General features: G+C 51.9%; 2 protein-coding genes across 2 annotated transcripts in view; one reads left to right on the plus strand and one right to left on the minus strand.

Moving 5' to 3' along the window:
* Window positions 1-3,053, plus strand: C1H12orf43 (chromosome 1 C12orf43 homolog). Its single transcript, XM_074295997.1, is given in 7 exon segments — window positions 1-154; window positions 949-994; window positions 1,093-1,141; window positions 1,143-1,192; window positions 1,802-1,875; window positions 1,976-2,069; window positions 2,330-3,053. Coding segments are annotated over 7 exon segments (765 nt in total). The 5' UTR covers window positions 1-24; the 3' UTR covers window positions 2,652-3,053.
* Window positions 3,054-3,061: 8 nt separating this feature from the next.
* HNF1A (HNF1 homeobox A) overlaps window positions 3,062-14,210 on the minus strand; it is a 33,554-nt gene continuing 22,405 nt past the window's right edge. Inside the window, exons 3-10 of the mRNA XM_074296011.1 lie at window positions 12,440-12,626; window positions 10,968-11,203; window positions 10,688-10,851; window positions 8,501-8,702; window positions 6,432-6,623; window positions 5,960-6,081; window positions 5,775-5,868; window positions 3,062-5,478 (exon numbers count right to left, since the gene is read on the minus strand). Of these exons, the coding sequence (XP_074152112.1) occupies window positions 5,351-5,478; window positions 5,775-5,868; window positions 5,960-6,081; window positions 6,432-6,623; window positions 8,501-8,702; window positions 10,688-10,851; window positions 10,968-11,203; window positions 12,440-12,626 (1,325 nt within the window). The 3' untranslated portion in view covers window positions 3,062-5,350. The remainder of the gene's footprint in view (window positions 5,479-5,774; window positions 5,869-5,959; window positions 6,082-6,431; window positions 6,624-8,500; window positions 8,703-10,687; window positions 10,852-10,967; window positions 11,204-12,439; window positions 12,627-14,210) is intronic.

A 14,210-nucleotide genomic window follows, 5' to 3' on the forward strand; every position in this document is an offset into this window, starting at 1 on the left:
CACAATGCATTGCAGCGGACCAAGATGGCTGCGCCCAGGGGTAGCGTGAGCGACAGCGAGAGCAGCGAGGACAGCGACGCCGAGGAGCTGCAGCGGTGCAGGGAGGCGGCCCTGCCGGCCTGGGGCTTGGGGCCGCGCCCGGAGCGGACACAGGGTAGGGATCCCCGAGGACGGGCGGAAGAGAAGAGAAGGAGCCTGATGCGCCTGCGCAGGCCGATCGAGCTGCTGGGTGGGCGGGGGAGTGGGACCCTCCCCCTGGGGAAGGTGAAGATAGAGCCAGAAAATGCCGGGGAGCGGAGAGGCTGCAAAGTCCGCGTTTCTTTTCTGACGGGTAGAAACCGAGGCAGGGCCTTGGGACGCGCCTGCCGGACTGCCTTCTCTTCTGATAGATGGGGAAACTGAGGCAGGGCCGTGAGATACGCGAGTGCAGGGAGGTCCGGGATAAGGATAAGTGTCAGGATCCGGGCTCGGGACTGCCCTGCGCCCTTCCCTCTCTGTCGGAGATCCAAGGCCTGGAGCTGGAGGTAGAGCCCGTGTGCCCCGCTCCGCGGCGTACTTAAGTGGGGTTCTAAAGGGTCCGAGCGCCGGGGCAGCTCCGCGTGCGTCTGCCTGGCTCCGGTGCTCCCGGAGGAGCCCTGCACAACGGGCTCCCCCCTCCCCCTCCCCTCGCGGGTTCTCTCATCTAGAACCCGGCACCGAGCCTAGCAGCCCCTGTTTGTCCTCATGGGATCTCTGGCTGTTTGGGGGCGGGAAGGGAAGGAGAAGACTTGGCTCCGAGGTTTTGCAGGGGGAGTGGTGCAAGTATTCTGAAAATAAAAGGCTGTTATTGGGGGGCGGGGCACGAGCGGCTGTCAGGTTCTGGAACCTAGAATGCTGGGGCGGGGGCGGGGGAACAGCCTGGTCCTCTTGCCCTCCTCCCAGCCGCCTCACTTCCTCTTCTTCCCGCAGATGTCCCAGCTCCGGACTCTTTGGCCGCAGCGCGCCCGAGCCTCAGGTGCGTCCGCGGGGTCTCTGGTGTGCGGAGGGGGAGGGGTCGGTGTGGGAGGGTCTCCCGAGCCCCTGGGTGAGGAGGCTCCTTTATGAACCTCACAGACAGAAGGCGGACGAGCACGAGCAGGATGGGAACGAGCTGCAGACCACTTCCGGAGTTCCGGCTTCACGTGGCCAAAAAGCTGGGAGCCTTTCTGGACAGGTAACGAGGACGGAGCCCCCGAGGGGCCTGGTCTTTCCCCCCCAACCCTTGCCCCGGCACCCAGAGGCTGGCAGCGCGGTTTCCGATGGAGGGTGGGAGGGGCCTCCCCTTCTGACCGTGTGCCCCGGCCAAACTGGGTCCCAACCTCCCGCACTGTTCGGGGCAGGACCCGCTTGTGGGGATGAACTCGCAGCTGCTTTGCCTCTGCTTGTAGAGAGGAGCCGTCCTGCCATTTTCCGTTTTGGACCTCCCAGTGGTCGGAAGGGCCCCTTGGGGGCACATACCCGCCTGACTCCGCAGCCTTAGAACGCTCCGGGCCCCTGAGAAGGGCCTGGCCAAGGTCAGCAGCTCAGAGGAAGGCCTGGCAGCTGCTTGTCCCGGCTCTGGGGCCAGCTGCAAGACCATCCCCGTCTCCTTTTGCCACTCAGACCTTCTTGGGACTGGCCCTGACCGAGCGCTTGCTCGCCCTCCCCTTGCTCTGTCTGATCACCCTGAAGACAGGCACAGAGGGCAGGGGCCCTGCTGACCACCAGCTCTTCGTCTGGCCTCCGACAGCCAGGCCTGGGCTAAGGGTTTCCAGCTCAGTCATTGCCCTTCTCTCCCCTTTAGCTGCATCACCATTTCAGAATCCAGCCCCAGACCTTTGCGGGCTCCCGTGCAGAAGGACGCCGGGGAGGACGATGGTGAGTGCCCTTTCCCGAGCTCGGACCCTGTGACCCGGGCCTGGTGCCCAGCCTGCCCCAGCCCTCCTCAGGCTTCACTCTGGTACATTGCTCTTTGCAGGCTTCCGCCTCTTCTTTACGTCTGTCCCGGGCAGCCCAAAGAAGGAGGCCGGTCCTCCCACCATAAGCAGAAAGCGGCCTCCGTCCAGTTCCAGGTGAGTGCCCGTCGCTCCATGTGCCCCCGCTCAGAGCCGGCCTAAGGAAGTCGTCCTGGCAGCCCCCATTGCTGGGACACTTGGGGCTTGGTAAAGCGCTTTCCCCACAGGCCTCACATGAGACCTGTGCAGGATAAAGGGTCTGCCAGGCTGGGTGATCAGCCCAGATGAAGGGCCCAGCTCAACCCATGGGGTGGGGGGCCAGGGGGCCAGGAGGGCCGACCTCTTCTCCAAAAGACCTGACTCCAACCCTCTGATAGCAGTGAGTCGGACAGCGGGGATGAATGGAGGCGATGCCAGGAAGCAGCTGTGTCCGCTGGGGACATTCTGCGACAAGGAGCTCAGCCCATGCTGGCGTCCGCAGCGAAGGAACAAGCGCCAAAGCAGCCGCAGGCCAGGCCGGACAAGGAAGCGGGTCCTAGAGTGACCACGGAGGAGCAGCCAGGCAGCAAGGTCCGGCCCAATGGGGGCCATGCAACACTCCCCACAAAGAAAAAGAAAAAGAAAAAGAAGAAAAACTGGAAGGAGAGCGAGCCCTGCCCTAGGCAGAAGGGCCAGGCCTCCAGAGTAGCCACCGAGTGACTCTTGTCAAGCTGCCCCCGCTGCTCCAGCCCTGGGAACCTTGCCCTGTGTGCCTCTGGCCTCTGGCTATTCTTCTCTTTCTGACAGTGCCGCAGGCGTAGCCAAGCACCAGGAGGCCACCTTGGGCCACCATCTGCACCCTTGGGACTATTCACAGCCCTCAGCCACACGAGATTGGCCTGGGCACCTGGCACACCAACTCCAAGCAGCTGCTTCTCTGAGCATTGCGGGGGAGGTGGGGAGGAAGTGGCTGGAGAGGCTTCTGAGCAGCCGTGCCTGGGGCAGGAATCTCTGACATTACTAGGGACATTCCCCCTCCTCCCCACACTTCCCAGCCCTACAAGTCCCCAGGGACTTTTTTAAAATTTGTTTTCTGAAAAAAATATAGGAGTTTTCTGAAAACTTCCAGCTTTTCATTTTCTAGAAGTGTTTAATTCTATAAAGACAAGAAATACAGCAAGAGCAGAGCTGCCTTGAAAGGAGGTGAGTTCCCTGTCAACCATAAGTATGCAAGCAAAGAATCAGGGGACCTGGATCTTGGGTCATCCAGTCCTAGCCCCCATGGGTTCTTGGCTCGGCGCTCTGCTGAGCGATTCACTCTAGGCCCGCTGACCCCTGAGGGGCTGTGCATCTGCTCAGGTTTCCCTTACGTTCATTTGTTCTCTCATAGCCGTCCACCTTCCCCATTCTTAAAAAAAAAAAGTATAAAGGGTTGTTCCCATGATTTGGAACTTGTGGAAATACTGCACCCCTAGGGTGACACGAGAAATGCTCCTAAAGCCTTAAACTACCTTGAGAGAAGCATCGAGTGCAGAACTAGGGAGAGGCTAGTCCCCCTGTCCTGTGCCCCAATCAGACAGCATGGAGGGTGCATTGTATACCCCAGAGACATTTGGAAACCAGCAGTAAGGCCTGGGAGTGCCATAGGGACTGCTGGGCCAGAGAAAGAAAGGTCTGAGTTGAAATCCAGTTGGCGAGTGCAACCCTGTGCCAACCTCAGTTTCCTCAATTGTAAAACTAGAAAATAATAATAATAATAATAATAATGCAAGTCTTGGGCTTCTGGAGTCCCTGAAAGTATGATCCTGCAAGACTTGGGGGTCGGGATAACTGACTCTGAAGGATTATTGTGTGCAATGGGGCTCTCTGGGACCCTGTCGCTGGGATTGGTCCATGACCTCATGGAGTCACCATCTTCCCCTGAGGCAGCTAGGGAGCACCATGGTGCCTCAGATGCGTCCTAGCTGGGTGACTCTAGCCAAGTCACCTCCCCTCCGCCTCCCAGACTGTAATGTATGAGAAATAACTGTAGAATATCTGTAAGGAGTCTGGCATAGCACCATGGGAGCTTATAAAGGCTTGTTTCGAAATCAGGCTGTTCTCATTACTGAGAACTTCCCTGGGCCCCCTCTGAGCATGGCTCCCACCCCAGAATCCCCTCCCAGCCCTGCCTCCTGCCCCCCCCCAGAATTCCCCCCAGCCCTACCTCCTGCCCCCACCTCCCAAGGCAGGCTGAAGGAACACAGCACTCCAGCTGAAAGTTAAATACATAGATTTATAGACTCCTCCTCCCCTGCTTGGGAGCAAGCAGCAAGAGATTTGTGTCCTATTCGTTCCCTTCCTGTGCCCGTGCAGGAGCCGGGGGTCCCCACAAGCCCCGTAGGTCCCCACAAGCACAGGTGGTATGTGCTGTGAATGTGACCAGAGCCCAAGCAGCCTCGCCCCAAAGGCAGGCCTTGGTCCGCTGTGAGTCCTGAGGATGGATGGCCACTTCCCATTCGGGAGCAATGTTGGCTTCTGGGAGCAGAGGTTCAGTTTGGGGACTCCCTCCTCTGCTTTCAGCCCAGCTGGAGCTGCCTCCCCACATAGTCCAGTCTCCATGCCCGGCCCAGGTCTCCCTCGATCACAATGTTGCCAGGGCCTGGGCTCCTGGCAGGGGAGCCCACGGGGAGTGAAGGGGGGAAGTGGGGCCTCCCTCTGCCAGGGGAGCCAAGGTTAACACAGAAGTGCCCGATGGGCCTGGGCAGAGGAACAAAAAGCCGTGGCTGGAAGGAGATGGCAGAATAAGGCTGCCCAGGAGCCATCCAGAAAGCGAGCGGCCAGACTTGGCCGGATGGCTGCGGAACGTGCCTGGGCAGGGGCCCGCCCCCTGAGCCACCCTGTCTGCCTGCGGCTGGGGAGGCTGGGCCGAGCTCAGAGACTCGTGTGTGGGCACGAGGCTGGTGGCTGCACCTGGATCCTGGATGGCCGCATCCTGCCCTGCCCTGTCACCTGGTCTGGCTCTGACACTGGCCAGGGAGACTGAGTTTGAGGAAACAGGTGGGCCCAGAGACCTGCTGATGGGATCCCCCAGGTGGTGGGGCGTGAGGGGAAGGATCGGAGGCCCCGGTGGGGTCCCAGCCACATGGCCCAAGGAACAACCACCTTCACCCCCTCTGTGAGGTGGAGTGGGACTAGATCCCCGAGGCTGCTTCCAGCTCTCACACCCTATGACCCTTCAAAGTTGGCAGGAAAGAGTTGGCGTCAAGGTCTGCAGGATTCCCTTCTGCCACTGAGCTTCTTAAAGTTTTCCCAAAGGTCCTTGTCCCACGGGGCAATGGAGGTTAGGAGAGTCCAAGGGGCTCTGGCTTCTCTCAGCCCCTTCAGCAAGCAATTCCCATCCCCAACAGAGCCCAGGCCCTTGGGAGTGGTTGCCGTGGTTACTGAGAGGAAGACGCCATGTGTGTGGAGATGAAGGTCTCGATGACGCCGTGATTGGAGGACAGGAGCTGGCTGTGGCTGTTGGTGGAGTCCGAGCCCTGGTACAGCACCAGGCTGCTGGAGGAGACTGTAGAGGCAAGTGTGGCTGGTGAGCTGCAGCTTCCCTGCACCCCTGCCCACTCCCCAGGCCGGACCTCCTGCCACCCATTATACAGAGGAAGAAACTGAGGCACAATGACACAACCTCCCCACAGCCTTAAGCTAAATATCTGAGACTGGTTGGAACTCAGCTCTTCCTGATTCCCTCCCAGCAAACGTCTGGCCCTTGGGCGATCCCAGCAGAGGGGCCGGGCGGGCACATGGAACATCCCTCACCAGCCGGGCTGGTGCTGAGGCGATGTCCCCGCTGCAGGCGCTAGATACCTGGGTCCTGGTTAGGGATGTGGATGGTGGAAGCCTGAGACACAGGCGTGTGTAAGCCGGACTCGCTGGGGGCCTCCGAGTCTGAGCTGAACACCTAAGGAAGAAGAGGCCGTTGAGGCAGGAGCCAGGGGCATCAGGACTGTGGGCAGCGGCCGGGGCGAGAACTGTGGGCCCTTCAGGCTTACCTGCTTGGTGGGCGTCAGGCTGGCCAGTGCACTGAGGTTGGCGGTGTCCGTGATGAGCATGGTCTGGGGGAGGAGACCCGTGTGTGTGTACTGAGTAACATCCGGTTTGTGACTGTAAAGGGCTGTGGAGGAACGAAAGTTACAGAAAATATGGGGACCCAAGGCCCCGCTTTGGCAGGGGCGCCATGTTTTTTTCTGAGTGGATCCAAGCAATGAATGGCCCAAAGAGTTTTCTGCTGGCAGAGGGCTGGAGATGAAGCCCCTCGACCATCCCTAAAGGAACTGAGCAATGGTCCTTTGTAATACTTCTAATTTTGTCCGGCACTAAGAACCAGAATCCCACTCGAGCACTGGACTGATTCAAGTGGGAAAGGGCACCCTCTATCACTGAGACTCCTGGGACTTCGCAGCCCTTCCCCACAACCATCACTGGAAGAGGAAGAGGAAGGGAGTCGGGGGACTGGGCCCTTACCATGAGGACTCTGAAGCTGGGCCATGGTGGCCATAAAGGGACTCTGGGCCATGTGACCCTGCACCTGCTGCATGAGAGGCTGCTGATAGGAGGGATGCAGTGACTGGGAGAACTGGACAGGCTGCAGGGTGGTCAAGCTGCTCCCCATGCTATTGATGACGGGCACGCTCTGAGCTTGGCTAGAGGCTAAACCTAGAACACAAGAGGGACAAAGAGAAGTAGAACCCACTTCTGTTCATCTTCTGACTTCATATCCAGCAGAGTCAGGTATATCCAAACACTCTAGAGTCCAGAACCCAAAGGGCCCCTGCAGGAGCCCCCAGGCGCAACTTGCAATCATTTAGAACAATCTAATATCACCTGGAAATCTGGATAACGTAATTACTCCATTCTCTCCTCTTTCCAAATCATCCTTCATACAGCTGCCAAAATTGTCTTCATAAGGCATAGACTGGGTCACTCTGAGGCTCAATTACCTTCAGTGGCTCCTGATTTCTCCTAATTAAACCCAGATTCTCTAGTCTGACATAGAAGACTCAGTATGGACTCAACCTCTCTTTCGAGCCAAATCTCCCATTACTCCCTTTCACAGCCATGTCCTAGCTCTCCCCAGAATGGTTTAAACATCTTGAAGGCAACCTCTCTTTGTCTCTGCCTGTTGAAATCCTAGCGTATCAGACTTGGAGAAAATCTCAGGGGGCAGCTAGGGAGTGCAGTGGATAGAGCACCTGAAATCAGGAAGACCCAAGTTCAAATCTGCTCTCAGATACTCAACACTTCCTAGCTGTGTGACCCTGGGCAAGTCACTTCACCCCAATTGCCTCAGCAAAAAAAAAAAAAAAAAAAAAAAAAAAAAATCAGAAACCAGCTAGCCCATCATGTACCTTAAGAAAAATATCTACATTACACCCAGCAACTCCAGCCTTTCCCCAACAATGACATGGCAGCTCTTCAAATCCTGCAAGACAGTCCTTGTATCCCCACCCCCACTCAGGCCTTCTCTTCTAGAAAATTAAACACTCCCAGATTCTCTCATTGAATTTCATAGGATATGAAAAGCTCAAGGTCTTTTGACTCCTCATTTCTCCCCTAAGCCATAGAGCCCAGAACTAACAGTCCTCCGTAGGTGAGCAAACCAAGGGAGCACCCAGAAGGAGGGGGAGGAAGACATTTTGAGTGCAGTTCAAGGTCTCCTCAGCTTGGCTGGCCACCATATCACACGGGGCAATCCTCTTCTTCCAAGTTCAACATTAAAAGCTCCCCCTTGAAGCCTGCTGGAAGTGGTCTCTCTCCCTGAAGCCCTTTATCTGGATTTCTCATGGATAATCGCAGAATTTGTGTCAGAAAGGCCTCTGAAAGTCACGGAGTCCAACCCAGGCCTGAGCAAGAATTCCCTTCTCAGTTTCTCCAACAAATCACCATCCAGCCTTTGCTCAGAGACCTCCAAGAACTCCCTCATTTTACAGATGGGGAAATTGAGGCCCAGAGAGATTAAACGGCCATGTTGGGATGCAACGGAGATCCTTTGACCTCAAAACAAGTTCTGTCTCCTGGTCCACAGTAGTCCACCATCCCTGTTTTGAGGGCTTTTACATTGGGACCTCGTGTCCAGGAAAAGCCTTTTTTTCAACTTTCCTTTCTCCCAAGTGTGAGAAACAAGAGTTTGTATGGTGTAAAGGAAAAGCACTGGCCTACGAGTGGGCGTCCCAACTCTTCTATTTGCTTCCTGTGTGATCTGAGAAAAGTCACTTCCACTGTTTGGGCTTCTGTTTCTTTATTTTTAATATTAAAAGATAGTCTCTAAGGCCCCTCCCAGCTCTGACATCCCCTCTTCTAAGATCCCTCCCAGCTCTGACATCCCCTGTTCCAAGGCCCCCCCCCAGCTCTGACATTTCCTGTTCTAAAGGCCCTTCCAATCCTGATATTCCCTGTTCTAAGATCCCTCCCAGCTCTGACATCCCATATTCTAAAGGCCCCTCACAGCTCTGATAGTCTACATATTAGCTAGCTAGATCTTTGGGAAGCTGTGTCTTCACCCCTCTATTCCCCTCATTCTGACTCCAACTCACCAATGACCAAGGTAGAAGCTCCCGTGTTGGTGAAGGTGGGGCCTAAGGAAGAAGGCTCTCCTGCCCCAATGGCCATGACCCCAGGGAGGGAGGCCATGATCAAATTCTGGGGCTGCTGGTTGATCCCTGGGGGCGTTGGCTCTAAATTGTGCAGAGCAGTCAGGGTGCTGACAGGGGGAAGGGTCCCCCCAGATGCTGAGACCTGCACAGGAAGAGAAAGAGCACCACAATCAATATGGAGAACCACCAAGATGGCGAGGGGGGGAGAGGAGTGCAGCTCATAAGACCCAAGGGAGGCATGCCCACCATCTCCCCAGCACCTCTCTTTCCCCCACTTTACAACCTCTTTCCTTTGGAACACTTCATGTGCCTACAATTGGGGATTGAGGGGGGGGCTTCTCCCAGGCCCACTAACTCCAAGCCTGTTTCTAACCCTGCTCTGGGGCAATACCACCCTTTAAGAGAGTTTCCCTTGCAGGAAAGAATGGTCCAATAGAAAGAACACTGGATTTGGAGACATGAGCCTTCGGTTCAAACTCCAGGTCAACTATCTGTATGACCCTGGACAAACCTCTGTCTCTGGACTTTAGTTTCCTCATGGGTAAAGAGTTAGGTTATGTGTTCTTTATTGTTCAGTCATGTCTGACTCGGTGGTCCCATTTGGGATTTTCTTGGCAAAGTGTTTTGCCATTTCCTTCTCTAGCTCACTTTACAGATGAGGAAACTGAGGCAAAAAGGGTGAAATGACTTACCCAGAGTCACAAGGGTACTAAGGGTCCAAGGCCGGATTTGAACTCAGGAAGATTAGTGACTTTGCAGTGTGGTGCCCCTAGTGGTGCTCTAAATTCTTTAGGATCCTTTCTCTCTCACAACCCTATGAAACCCGACATGGCCCAAAAGGTCCATCTGCCTCTTGATTCCTGTTGCTGATGCTCACTATCTTTATGATTGTGGCCAAGTCACTTCTGTTCTCTGTATTTCAATGTTCTTTTCTCTAATGCAGGAATAATCAGCCTTTTTACTGTGTCTCTCACAAGGTTGTTGAAAGAAAAGTACTTTTAAAATTAGAAAGGACATTATTGGGAGACAATATGACCTCACAGTTTGGGTTCAAGTCCTATGTCTGACATGTATTAGTTCTTTAAGAGCGTGTGTTGTAGCCTAGGTGCTGAATTTATGTTACTAAAGGGAAGCTCTCACCAGAACCCCCCTGGTGATACATTTACCAATCTGTTAATCTGCTTTTCTAAAAGCTACTTTTATTATGCAATATATATATATATTTTTTTATTTTCTCTTTTACTTTATCCTTTTTTTTCTCAAAGCTTCTTTTTATTCCACAACAATTTTATCCTTCATTTATTTCATTCTTTTATTTTTTCCTAAAAGCTATTTTTATTATACCAAAAAAAATTTATTTTTCTTATATCATTTTTCCTTACATAATTATTGTTGCTTTGGTGACTGCCCCAGTGTAGAGCAGCTAAGGGGACACAGCCCTCTGCCTCTTTGTTTCCTTTAGAGAGAAGGAACAGATTGCCAGACTTAGAAATAGCCCCGAGAACTGGGGTAGGTACATTCTGCAGTTGTGGGCACAAGCCAACATTTTTGAGTAAGCTCGTTGTGGGCTAACACTGTTTCATTTGTTATCTTTTTTCCCCCTAGCACAGCTATGGGACAACTTAACAAATGCTTATTGATTCATTGAACGACTAAGTGAACGAATGATTGATGTTTCCTTTTAATAACTATCTACGAACCCCAGGAGAACAGAAGTTCCTTAAGGGCAGGCACTGCCTTGCACACATAGTGACTTGTATACAGTAGGCTCTTAAATGCTTGTTGAATTGAGTTGAGCTAACGGTCTGCCAAGGAGGCTCCCCTAGACGGTCCCAGGCCTTCCTACTAGAGCAGAAAAAGGTGCTATGGGTAGCGCTTCCTCTATAATAAGTATGATATAAGAGAAGGAATGAGATCCTGGCAGTCAGTACGGAACTCAATCTGACCTCTTCCTCCAGCTGCCCTCTCTGAGCCTCAGTTTCCTCATCTGTAAAAAGCTGATACCTACCTCAAAGGAGTGTCAGGTGCACCAAGCGGCCTTATTATTCCTGGAGCGGAGGAAGGGGGAGGGAGTGATCCTGGCTCCAAGTAAGCCAGAAGGAAGGCTCTGGGTGAGCTGGCACTCACCAGCTTGGCATCTGTGCTGAGCAGGCTGTGACTGGGCTCCAGTCCTGGGGGGGATATCTGGTGCAGGACGGTGGGGGTTGTTACCATGCTGCCCCCTCCGTGGCCGCTGCCCCCCGACGATTCTGCCTCGCTTGTCGGCTGTTGGCCATATCGTACACCTGTAGCTGAGTGGGAGGGGTGAAGATGACGCTCAGCCTATCTCTTATCCATCCTTCCCAGACCCATGTCTACCTCCTCCACACAAATGTCCCCCCCTCCACATTACCATGTCAGCACTTACCATGGACTTTGCTGGGAGAGATGGAAGGGGGAGGGAGGCCCGGGGAGCCATGGGCTGACAGTGAAGGGCCAGGGCCAGGCTGAGGCCCGCTAAACGTGTCCATGGCTAGCTTATGTCGAAAGGCCTCTTCTTTCCGCCGGTTGGCAAACCAGTTGTAGACACGCACCTCGGTGACCAAGTTAGAGCCCAAACCCTGGGCCTGTGATGGGGAGACCCCTCTCTGGATGCACTCGGCCCTGTGGGAGCATCAACCAGGCCCAGTGAGCTCCACAGTGGGAATTGTGGAAGGACAGAGGAGGGAGGAAAGGGGCAAACCCCCCCTCATCAACCTGTCCTTAGCTTACCTAGATAGACACCTCACTGCTGGAGCCCTTCCTATTCCTTTCTCACTCCTTTCACTTGAGATTCTCAGATCCTCAGCTTGGGAAAGAACTTCAGAGGCTCCCTAGTCTAACCCTAATCTGATCAAGAAGCCCTGGGAAATGGGGAAGGAAAGTCTATTATTTCCTAAAGAAGACCAGGATTGGGGTTAGGAAGTTTTCCTCTTATAGTAAGGAAAACTACATTTTAATAAGTTCCTTCCAATCCTTCTGGTTCTGGTTCTGGTTCTGGGGCCAAACAGAGCACCTTGGATCATCAGGACAGCTACGGTTTAGGATTATATGCCAGCAAGCTTGTATGCAGGGACCTGAAAAGTGTAAGATAACTACTTGCAGAGGGGGAGGAGGAGACCCCACTCCTTCTCTAGAAGAGAAGTGGATGGGCTGACAAATTGTCAGTTCTCCCTGTTGGGAATTTGGGGGTGGAATGGGGGAAAGAGGCAGGAAGAGAAGGGAAAAAAACCAAAGAGATCCCAAGATTAGAAATTAACTTCCTCCAAAGCAATCCCAATAGACTTTGGACAGAAAATACCATCTACATCCAGAAATAAGGAGACTGAATGTAAATAAACACATGCTATGTTCACTTTTCCCCCATTTTTTCATCTCTCCCAAGGTTTTCCTCTTTTGCTCTGATTTTTCTCTCATGTTATTAAATGTGTATTAAATGTGTGTGTGTTAATTGTGTGTTATATTCAATTAAATGTGTTAAAATGAATAAATTTACTAGAAAATAAAAAAGAAATTAGCTTCTTCTGGATTTGTGTCTGGAATATTTTTCTAGAAAGTGTAAGTCAGAAGAAGGAGGAGGAGGAGAAGAAGAAAGAGGAGGAGGAGGAGGAGGAAGAGGAGGAGGAGAAAGAGGAGGAGGAGGAGAAGAAAGAGGAGGAGGAGGAGGAGGAAGAGGAGGAGGAGGAGAAAAAGAAGAAGGAAAGAAACAGAGTGAGAGAGGAAGAGAGGAAGAGAAAGAAAGAAACAAACAAAGAGTGTGAGTAATTCCTCGTTCTTTCAAGAACTCAGACAATAAGTGGATCAGCACCAGGGACAGTGACAAGAAGGAAGACCAGATCCTTAAGCTCTGCAAGCCTTTACCTGTTGCACTCTTCTACTAAAGCTTCCCTCTCCTCCTTGCTGGGATTCTTCTGCCTTTCATAAGCCTGGAACAGGATCTGCTGAGAGGCCGGACCCCACTTGAAACGATTTCTCCTCCCTTTCTTGGTGGGCAGTTCGTCTCCCATGGGCTCCTCAGCCAGTACGCCCTGTCCCGCGTGCGTGAATTCTGTGGACATGTGGAATTGTGAGCAGACCTTAGACCCTGGACTTTGGGTCCCTGTTTGCCCTCCACTACCTATGGGCCTTTAAATAAGGTGGACATCTGCCCATCTTTTTCCTGAAGGTCCAGAAAGAGATCAGACAGATCATCTCTAGAGAAAGACCTAACTCTTCTGCTCCTTCCTAAAGAGGGATAAGCAACCACAAGTTAGGAATACTGAAAATAGTTTCTGGACAGTGGATTCAGGCCCTAGAGATACAGCGGTGGGCCTTGAACCCTGCCTATTCTTAGTCCCATCTCCAAACTGCCTGAGTAGAAGAAATAGGAAATATTCATGGAGGGACAATAAAGAGCTCCCAGCCTCCAAATATCCCCCCACCTAACCTATTCTCTGCATGAAATTCCACTATCATGCCATTTGCTGCCCTCCCACCAATTAATTTTGTACTATGTGCCAGTCAAGTAGGAAGCATAGTGGACTGAGCTTGGGGTTGGGAACATCTGAGTTCAAATCCTGCCTCAGATACATAGCTACATGACTCCAGGCATGTCATTTAACATTTCTCAGGCTCAATTTTCTCATCTTTAAAATGGGGATAATAACAATATCTACCTCATAGGATTGTTGTGGGGTTCAAATTGGGTAACATTAAAGCATTCTAAATCTTAAAGCTCTATTATAAATGCTTCCTAATTGCATTATTATTACATACAACTCTTATTATTACATACAAGTATCCCTTCCACATCACCACTTTCCTCATCACGGTTTGATGTATCACAGGTCAGTATAAGAAATTAAATGAGAATTTAGAGGGAGTTTTGCAGAAGCTGCAGATGACTTGTGAATGCCAATAGATGACATTTAAAAAGTTTAGAATAGTGGTCCTTAAACTTAAACTTCGGGGCAGCTAGGTGGTGCAGTGGATAGAGCACCAGCCTTGAATTCAGGAGGACCCGAGTTCAAATCTGATCTCAGATACTTAACACTTCATGGTTGTGTGACCCTGGGCAAGTCACTTAACCCCAGCCTAAAAAAAAAAAAAATTTAAACTTCACTGTCCCTCAGACTGTTGGAGGGCTGGACTTTAATAAAAACAAAACCTCACACTCTGTCTCCACCCCTCAGCCCATTTGCCATAACCCAGGGTGCATAAACGTCCTCAGTGGCTGCATCTGGCCCGTGGGCCATAGTTTGAGAACCCTTGGTTAGAAACTCAAAAATATAGCTAGATGACAGAGTGAATATTGCACCAGCCTTCGAGTCGGAAGGACCTGGCCTCAGACACTTAACACTTCCTGGCTGTGTGATCTTGGGCAAATCATTTAACCCCAATTGCTTAGCAAAAAATAAAAATAAAGTATATATATATATATATATATATATATATATATATATATATATATATATATATATATATATATATATATATATATATATATATATATATATATATATATATATATATATATAAAATATCATATAGTATCAATCCAAATTTTATAAGATATGTAAGCACCCCATAAGAGAAAAAAAAATCAGACCTCTTCTCTAATGTGAAGGGCGAGCCAAAAAATTGTACATGGATT

The sequence above is a fragment of the Sminthopsis crassicaudata genome, chromosome 1, assembly GCF_048593235.1.
Source record: "Sminthopsis crassicaudata isolate SCR6 chromosome 1, ASM4859323v1, whole genome shotgun sequence".
NCBI classification, from domain to species: Eukaryota; Metazoa; Chordata; class Mammalia; order Dasyuromorphia; family Dasyuridae; genus Sminthopsis; species Sminthopsis crassicaudata.